This window comes from Equus caballus, chromosome 10, assembly GCF_041296265.1.
Source record: "Equus caballus isolate H_3958 breed thoroughbred chromosome 10, TB-T2T, whole genome shotgun sequence".
NCBI lineage: Eukaryota > Metazoa > Chordata > Mammalia > Perissodactyla > Equidae > Equus > Equus caballus.
Window position 1 is genome coordinate 65405043 of NC_091693.1, and position 10196 is coordinate 65415238.

Genomic DNA, 10196 nt, shown 5'->3' on the forward strand with positions numbered 1-10196 from the left:
GCCTGTTTGGCAAAAAAGCAAACCACTAAGCAGATTATTTCCACAATAAATCCATAATCCCAAACTGCACACCTCACTGTCCTGTCTGCTCATTCTCCCCCCTTTAGAACCACTATTCCAATCTTCTCCACTCACCCTTTAATCTCAAGAGAAGATCTAGCTTCCCAGTTGACAGTAAAAAACAGAAGCCATCAAGTTGAAACTCTGACCTGCCAACCTCTACCCTAACCTCTCCTACCCTCCTGTTACAGGACCAAAAGTGCCTTCCCCCATCAAAGGCTCATCTCCCTGTGGATGCCCTAGATCCCATCTACTCTGCCTTCTCAGGAAAACCGACTTGTTTACTTTTCCACTCTCTCCTGTATCTTCACCTTCTCTATAGGATCCTTCCCATCAGCCTTTAAACACGTTCCGGTCACTTCCATCTTAAGAAAGGAAGAAAAGGAGAGACAGAGGGTTGGAGGGACAAAAGACCAGAAAGAAAGTAAAGAAAATCCGTGAGTCCCCCAGTCTTCTTTAGTGACTCCTCTCTCTTATCTCCTCTTCAAGGCCAAACTCTTCAAGAATTGTGTAGGTTCGCTCTTCCCACTTCCTCATCTTCCATTCACTATTTAACTATTTAATCTTGCTTTCATCCCCAAGCACTCCATCAAAACCACTCCTGTGTTATGGAACCAATAACGTCAATGTTGATAAATAACTTCCAGTCCTCTCAGCAGGATATGACACAAATAACCACCCCTTCCCTTTTCCTTCATTTACAAGACACCACACTCTCCTGATTTTTCTTCATCTCTCTGACTCTTTCTTCTCAGTCTCCTTTGATACTTTATCCTCTACCCAAATCTCCAATTTGTAGCGTTCCCTTCTCATTCTTCAGGTACATCCATCATGCCATGGTTTCAAACACTTATTTTTAAGCCACCTACTCCCAAACATATTATCCTCAATCCAGATCTCAAGACATATACATCCAACCACATATGCAATATCTCCACTTGGATGTCTCATAAACACCTTAAAATCAACAAGTTCAAAATCAAGTTCATGATCTTTCCCCAGCAAACAGGTTCCTCCCTCCATCTGAGTAAATGGCAACCCTTATTCAATAAGCTGCTCTTATTAAAACCCTGGGAAGGAGCATTTCCTTTCCTTCACTCTCCACATTCAACTAACCACCAAATCTTGTCAATTCTATCTTTATAATCTCTCTGAAATCTATCCATTTCTCCCCATCACAATGGCCCCCACGTATCCTAGCCTCCGCCATTTCCCACATCCCTGCAAGAGTCTCTTACCCCATCTCCCCATACCTACTCTTCCCCTCCCTGCCCCAGTCCCCGTCCCCTCCATTTTCTCTATGTACCAGAGTGGCCTTTTAAAGTACAAATCTGATCATGTCATTCCACAGAATTAAACCTTTCACTAACATCACATTGTTTTAAAATCAAAGTCTAAAATCCTTAACATACCCAACAAGGCCCACATGACCTGGCACCTGCTCACATCCCCAGGCTCAGATCACTGGTCTCCTCCTGACTCACAGTGATTTCAGTTCTTCCTACCGCTCAAACTTACCAGACTCCCGTCTCAGAGTCTTCACACCTGCTACTTCTTTACATGTATACCTTCTCTCCGCTGCCCTACTCTCATTCAGATTTTAGGGGTCAGCTTTAATCACTGACCACTCTATCTACCTCCAGTCCTAGTCAAGATCAGCACCCTTGTGATAACGGTTTGGTAGCATCTGGAGTTTTTTTCATTGCAACACTTATCACACCAAAATTAAAATACTACTTCTTTATTGAAAAATTTAAGGTCTATTCTCCCTATCAGAGTACAACCTCTGTCCATTCACAGCTATATCCCTAGTAACTACTACTAGCCTGCACATAATAGGCCCTCAATAACTTTTTGAATGAATTCTTAAGAAGCATTATATTTTCCAACCTTTAAATAGACAGAGATTATTGTTATTCTGTGTTCCAATTTTCCCCCTATATTCCTAAGATTTTATTTATTAATGTATACTAAAAGTATGTTGAACACTTCCAGATACATACCCCCTAACACTACACCTTCATAAATACATATACATATCTATTGTCTATCTATTTACCTATCTATATACATTTTTTAAAAACCAAGGAGAATAAGATAAAACTTAGCAATTCACAATTTGCCAGGCCACGGCATCCTGGCAACCACTCTGACGATGCTGAAGAGCTGAAAGAAACCATGTCCCTCTCAGTTTCAACTAAAAGAAGAAAGTATGACTCTAAGGAAGAGGGAATCCATCACTTCTACCATTCAGGTTTCACAAATCATTGTATTCTTTTTTTTTTTTTTTAAAGATTGGCACCTGGGCTAACATCTGTTGCCAATCTTTTTTTTTTTCTTCTTCTCCCCAAAGCCCCCCAGTACATAGTTATATATTCTAGTTGTAGATCCTTCTGGTTGTGCTACGTGGGACACCACCTCAGCACGGCTTGATGAGCGGTGCCATGTCTGCACCCAGGATCCGAACCTGTGAAACCCTCGGTCGCTGAATGGGAGCGAGTGAACTTAACCACTTGGCCACCAGGTTGGCCTCAAATCACTGTATTCTTTACCTAGAGATAATAAAACCACATGCAGTCCTTGTCACAGTAATTCCAAGAGGAAGTGACAAGAAAATAGAATTGTCATAATTCTATTATAATTAAATGAATTAGCTTGCTGTATCACAGAAATAGCTTGCTAATTTCTACCTTTGATCCTTTTTCTCCTTGTTATACTCCCCTCCTCTCTCGATCCATGAACATGGATTCACCCTAAAGAGGTGAGAAAGGATGTCTTGTTCAAAATTCAGCTTGCAGGTTTTCTCTGATTAACCCCACCTTGCTCTGTTCCTGCCTTTAATTCAGCATCTCCTTCACTCTTTTGCTCTAAATTGCTACTGTACAATTTATAACATTCACATTGACAATTTGTTCCTTTTTCTTTTTCTCAATATAGGTTTACTTTTCCCCAACTACACTGAGAGTTTGAGGCCTGGACCTTATCCTCTTCTCCTTTTATATCCTTTTACCAGCCCAACATTTAAGAACAGTGTGTGTTTGCTGATTAGACTTTTAAAATGAGAGACTGATACTCAGACAAAAGGAAAATACGGAAATAACCCCCACCAAATACACAAAAGACGACTAATCCCTTCAAGTTCACTCCTAAGAAACTCACAACACATTTTCCCATAGGTTCCTTATTATACATGATGGTTCAAGTCCCAAACCAATCCAAAAAAGCCTACTAAATCCATGAAGTACCACAGAACTGTAGAATTCATGCTTTTGAGCTAATAAACCACATCCAGCTCTATTGAGGAAAGGAGGGGAAACAGACCAAGGTCTAGGTTGACTTGGAGGGGACACGGAGATTGGGGAAAGGGTTTTTCTGCCTTTTTAATCTCTTTACCTTCTTCCTTTCACACAAGGGTGAGGCGACCCAGGTGCCCAGGTCACTGGTGGAATCTGAGAGGCACAAAGGAGAGGAAGTTCCTGCCACCCCCCACCCTGAGAAGCCTCCCCCGGGAAATGTGGAAATTCATACACAAATTGGGTGATGCCCATAATACTGCACTACTGGAGTCTGGGGTGATTTCTTAACCTCTTCTTAATTCCACTATCTACACAAATGGGAAAGGCATTTGCTGCCTCAAAAGATCCAAGTTTTGCATCCTGATTCACGGTCACTCTGGCTACAGAACTCACCTAACTGCTCGAGAATATGATGCCACACCACACCCTGCTGTAGTTGACAGGGACAAGTCTTGGTGCTTTATTTTAAAATCATAGTGAGATGGACCTATACATCCCCCTTGCTATACCCAATAAACGTATACCTGAAAAATCCTGCATCTAAGCCAAAATTTATTTAAACCATCTTGAAAACGAACTCTTTACAGAAAGATTGACCACAGAATTTATTTAATGTAAATAAATCCCCCATTTATGTAAAAAAACCCAGACATGTTAAGTAATATCAGGCTGACAAGGCAGGAAGCAACTACATACAAGTTTATACTTTGTCAAATCAACTATGATTTATGAAATAATTCCAACCACATTTTCATGAGACTACTTGTCCTCTCAGTACAAGAGGAACTTTCCCACTCCACAATCCCAATGTCACTCCTCATGTTCTTCCGTTACAAGGCATATCCGACCCACACCTCATGACTCCCACCAGCCCTGATAGTCTAATCCTTTCCTACTCTAGACCCTATACGGTTCTCAGGAGCAGGAACACGTCTTCTCTCTGTCTCTCTTTTTATTAAATCCCTCACAGCACCTACCACATGACCAGAAAAGCTCTAAGGGTACCAAAAACGGAGGGCAGATTTACCATCGCCAAAAATTTCAGCTCCTATTTACTGAGAACTATTACTATGTGCCAGTTTTCTAAGACTTCCTTTTATCCCCATCTTACAGATAAGAAAACAGGCACAGAGGATATAAGTAACTCGTCCAGAGTATATTGCTAATAAGCAGAGGAGAACTGCACTCCTGGCCGACTGGCTCCAGTCTGTCTTAATCACTAAGATGAACTCTCATACGTTATCTCTTTTAATCCTTTTATCAGTCACATCAGGCAGCAGTTTTTCTCCATGTTACAGAGGAGGAAACTAAGACTCTAAGATAATTAATCCAAGGCCAAACTGTTAGTGGAGGATCTCAAAATTTCTGGCTACAAAGCTCAAGCTCCTACCCACTACCCCACTATAGCTTCCCCACTTCACTTGGGGTTTCAGGAAAGGGCCCTTCCTGGGAACTCCAGGCGAAGATGGGAAGAAGCTGTGGCGGAGTCGGGGGAAGGGAGTAAAGGAAAGTAAGGAAAGACAGGGTTACGGGCGCAGGAACCCCAAGAAAACTAGGCATACCTGTCTGCAAATATGTACCAAGAGGATGCCGAACAGCAGCCATGGAGGCAAAATCCAAGCCCTATAATGCCTCTACCTCCTTTTCTGATGCCCCGAATTCCACAACCCCAGTCCAACCCCTTTTTCTTCCAGATGGGGAAACTGAGGCCCCCAGACTTAACCATCATTACACCTTCCTGCTTTGCCAACCCTCCACGGCACAGGTCTCGGGTGTGCTCTACCCACCCCCACGGCTCGGCTGATGTTGTCCATCTTGCTGGCGACCTGCTGGAAGAGGGGGAAGCAGGTCTGACAGAGGCGCACCGGCCGGGCGCCGCGCACTATGCACCCGGTCAGCTCTGCGCTGCTGTTGGCGAAGTCCAGCAGCAGCTCCCGGCACTCGGGATCCAGATCCGGCAGGTCCGGGGGTAGGGACAGTGGCCCCAGCCTCCCGCCCTGCAGCAGGGTCAGGGACAAGTCCTCCGCCTCCAGCAACTGCTGCTCCGACAGGAGGTCGTAGAGGACCCTTTGGGGGCTGCCGCCCCTGGGAAGCGAGCCCAGAGCCAGCCCGGACCACAGCAGCGGCACTAGCAGCAGCCGCGGCAGCAGCGACGACCTCGGCGGCGCGACCGTCTCGTCCGGATCCATCGCGGGGTTCACAACCCCCAAGGCGCTCGCCGCCGCCCCTCCGTGAGCCGGTACTGTCTACGGCCGCCGCTTCCGGCTTCCTCGGGCGCAGGCCGCGAGCCGGGTCACGAGGAGCGAGCGTCACGGCCCCGTCCCCGGCGCGCGGCGCCCCGCCCCATTGGCTGCCGGGAGCCTCCGCGGCCGGCGGGCCTGCGCACGGGCCGCCTCGCGCACCCAGCCCGCGCAGAGCAGCTGATTGCGGGGCGCGCGACGCCGGAGGTGGCCTGCAGCTGTGGGTCACCCAGCCGAGGCTCGCCTGCCGTGGGAATCCAAGCATCCGCTACCTTCAACAATTAGATCTCGGGGGTCTTGGCCCTTGGAGTTCCCTGCGTTCTCGAAGTCTGCGGCGTTACTTCCCACCGCAGAAAGAGGGACGGCCTGGGCCGTGGGAATTACGAGTTCCCTGAGAAAGCCTGCTGGCAGGTGCCTTTGCAGGTTTTCACTTAGTGTTTCTAAGCATAATTTCCCCCTCATCGTATCTGGAAAGAGTAATGACGTCTGTTGATTATTTTTGGTACTGGAGCCTAGTGGCTTCCACGCTACTTTTTTTTTTTTTTTTTTTTAATACTGTCTGGGTCGGCGCTGTCGGATAGACTGTCTGCGATGCCGGACAGACTCTGTATCTGCGCCGTCCAAGACGGTAGCCACTAGTCACATGGGGCTGCTGAGCCCTTGTAACGTGGCTACTGCAACAGAGGAACGGAATGTCTCATGTTATTTCATTTAAGTGTAAAGAGCTGCGTCTGTGGGTGCTGTGTTGGACAGCGCAGGTCTCAGTTCTCTCGCTGGTCAGCCTGGCCCTGGGGTGGCTAATGTCCAGGTGTGCCTGGAGCTGAAGGGGTTCCTGGGGTGCGGCACAAACCTGCATCCAGCACAAAATCCTGAAAATCCCTCGCAAACCTCTCGACCTCAAACCCCCGCCCAGTTTCTGACATGCCCAAGGCAATGGTGGGGGATGGTGTAACAAGAGGACTGATGCCACTGCTGGGCTGTAAAAAGAAGTTAAGCTAGTGACCTGGAAAACGGTTTCCTGACAAGTCTCTACCTAACAAGTTTGGTAGAAAACTATTTCCTGGCCGTTTTGTGTCGTCCTGCTTTCATCTTTGCCTTGTAAATTGCAGGGCAATTCCTCCTCTTCAGCTGATGGTGCTAATTTACCTCTCTGAGGGTGGTGAGAGTTACTTTTCACCCAGTCTGTTTGGTTATTGTTTTGTGTTCCTAAATTCGCTTGTGATGGCTAAGTTTTGTTTCATTTTTGTTGCCAAGAAACTGAATTAGTAGAAAGTTTGATTTGTGTAACAACAAATGTGTTTCCAAAAGAGAAGAGAGTTGTCTTAATTTTCTCAAATGTCATCCTGTAACTTTCAGGTCTTTTTATGTCTTAGAAGTACTGTTCTTAAGTGTTCTTTCAGGCAGCGTCATGAGTAAATTGTTAAACCTCTCTGGAAAGTAATGTGGCGCAATCAACAACATTACAAATGCACATACTCCGACCTAGCAAATCCACTTGTAGGAATTTATCTTAAACATATACTAACCTTATATAGACATGATTATTAATTGCAATATTGTTTGTAATAGTAAAAGAATGGGTTAAAGGGCATGTTAAAGATACTGTGGACTCTTTTTCCCTTTCCTTTCTTTTCCCTTCCCTTCCTGGAACAATTCCTTCCTAAAGCCATTAGATCAAGTAGAGTAAGGTAGGCATCTATGCTGGTAGAGTGGGAGTGTCAGAGGCCCAGGGAGGGGTGTCAGAGCACAGGTAAGAAGAGGAGGACATGGGGGCTCTGGGGTGGCATCAGCCTGATGCAGGGCATTGGATCCTGAGTGGGGTAAGAAGGGTTTCTACAGGGGAGGGGACGGCAGTGACTGGGAGTTTGCTTACATTCAGAGAGATTGATCAAATAAGTAAATATATTAAAGATAATGGCAGCCTGGTTTCTGACTGAGAGAAACGAAGAGAGTTACAAATATGAAAAGGGAGGAAAGTAGAATGAACTCTGTAATATTGGATTAGAATCAGCAGTATCAGTGGCTGGAAATACATATAGATATAGAAACAAATATAGATGTAAATGTATGTTTGTGTATATTTACATATAGTTATATGCACGTGTGTGTGTGTACATTTTCCCTGGCTCTGTCCACTGAGAAGCCTAGTAGCAGAGGCACTCCAATACTAATGAGCACACATGGTGCCCAAATCATGGCTTCAAAATACCATTCTCCACTAAAAGGAACCAAGAATCTTTGGAGAAATAGCTGATTCCATCACTGGGGCAGGAAAAGCACGAGTTTAGCCCAGATCATCTTGTGCCGGAAAGTAAGAAAGTGCTCAAAGAATGATGGGAACATGTCAAGAACATACAGGAGCCAACTTGAATAGGCTCCCACTGCCCAAATCTGGGACAATTTGAACATCAAAATAAATAATGATGGTTAACGAGTCATAGTCCATTGAATAAAACAGGAAACCGTGAGCCTATAGTGATATATTTAAATAAATGAATAAATTGAATATTTCATGAGGAATAAGATATTTACATATTTTCAAAGTCTTTCCTCCCCTAAAAAATACTTATTAATTACAAATGGAAAAAATGAGTAAATTTACAGTGATGAAGTCTGTCAGACTCCTCATTAATCAAATGATCACATGAACATCATCATAATGGGACAAATAGAAATTGCATGCCACTTGATGGAATACAGTTAGAACACAGCATCACTTCTGTTAAAACTATGCCAAAGACACATAACCTGATTCTAATCATGAGAAAGCATCAGATGAATCAAATTAAGGTTCATTCTACAAAATAGCCTGTAATCTCCTTATAGCCATAAGAATCAAGGAAAGATTAAGGAACTGCACTTGCATAAAGGACATTATTGGGACAACTAGCGAAATTTAAATGGGGTCTGAGAATTAGATGGTACTAATGTATAATGTTAATTTGCTGATTTTGATAATTGTATTGTGGTTATGTAAGAGAATGTTTTTATTTGTAGAAAACACACAGGAAAGTATTCAGGGCAAATAGGACATCAGGTCAGCAACTTACTTGCAGATGGTTCCAGAAAAAAATGATTTGTACTATACATGCAACTTTTTTGTAAGCTTGAAATTGTTTCAAAATCTAAAAATATATTGTAAAAATAAATTAGGGTACAGCAATGCAATAGAATTCTATACATTTGAAATCTTATGTACTGATGTGGAACAATTGCCAAGATAAATGGAAAAAAGAAAGTGTCAGAAAAAAGGATTTTTAATGCTCATGTGCATATGCATAGACTGTCTCCAGAAGGATACATAAAAACTGGTCACTTTGGTAAAAGAGGAATTTAATGTGTCAACAGGGCTAGGAGAGAGACTGTTCATTGTAAACTTTAGTACTTTTAAGGTATGGTTCCATATGAATATACTTCTTACTCAAAAAATTAATAAAAATGAAAAGATAGAGTTTCTTTTCTTTTCTTTTCTTTTTTTTGAAGAAGATTAGCCCTGAGCTAACATCTGCTGCCAATCCTCCTCTTTTTTTTTTTTTTTTTTTTTTGCTGAGGAAGACTGGCCCTGAGCTAACATCTGTGCTTTGTCTTCCTCTACTTTATATACAGGACGCCTGCCACAGCATGGCTTGCCAAGCAGTGCCATGACTGCACCCGGGATCCGAAGCGGCGAACCCCAGGCCACCAAAGTGGAATGTGCGCACTTAACCACTGCACCACCAGGCCAGCCCGAAGACAAAGTTTCTTAATTTTTCAGCTATCAGTAGGCTCAGACCATTTGTGAATCCCACTAAACTTGTTCATAGAATTTTCTACATATTATTTTCTGAGAAGAAAGTAATAACTTCCATCATAATTTCTGTAGGGGTCTGTGATCCAAAAGGTTAAGAACCATAGATTTAAAATCAACCCAAATAAAATTCCTTCCTCCAAGTTTGAGTTACATTAAATTTGCTTTTTATCTCACATATCCTAGAATATGTGACACAAACAGAAAAGCAAGACAAAAAGCAGTAATTTATTGTGGTAGGCATTAGAATAAACAAAGATGACTAGAACACCATTGTGCTCACAAAGAATAAGACATAAAATCCAATGTGTACAATAAAATTAAATAGGAAAGGAGGCAATGCAGAGGTGTTTTAGAAGCACTGAAGATGGAACTAACTGTACCTAGAAGTTTGGAGAAGAAGCAGGAAGCTCTTCAAAGAGGAGGTGATTTTTGAGTGGAGTCTTAACAGAATGAGTAGGAATTCACCCACTGGCAGCTCCAGAATGTCTCTGTAGGAGAAGTGAGTGGCAGCAGTCTGGATAGGAGGAAGGACTGGAAAACTCGTTCTAAAGTTCCGTCTGCATGGCAAGTGCACTGTTACTGCTTAGAGCTGATGTTACTAGAGTTATTGATGGAGATTATGGGGATGGTACTAAAGCCAATCTGCCCGCTTGATACTTTCTGTGCTAAAAAGTTTCAGTTTCATTCTGTAGGCAATGGGGAACCATTGAAAGATTTAAGCAGAACAGTGATATAATCCTAGAGGCATTTTAGGAAGAGAATTCTCGCAACTGTGTGGAAAATGTTTTTGCAGTATTGAGACTAACGCAT

General features: G+C 43.4%; 1 protein-coding gene across 1 annotated transcript in view; it reads right to left on the reverse strand.

The window, feature by feature from the left end:
• OSTM1 (osteoclastogenesis associated transmembrane protein 1) overlaps window positions 1-6032 on the reverse strand; it is a 33999-nt gene extending 27967 nt beyond the window's left edge. The window contains exon 1 of the mRNA XM_023650881.2: window positions 5144-6032. Coding sequence (XP_023506649.2) covers window positions 5144-5545 — 402 coding nt within the window. The 5' untranslated portion in view covers window positions 5546-6032. The remainder of the gene's footprint in view (window positions 1-5143) is intronic.
• Between the last annotated feature and the right edge of the window lie 4164 nt (window positions 6033-10196).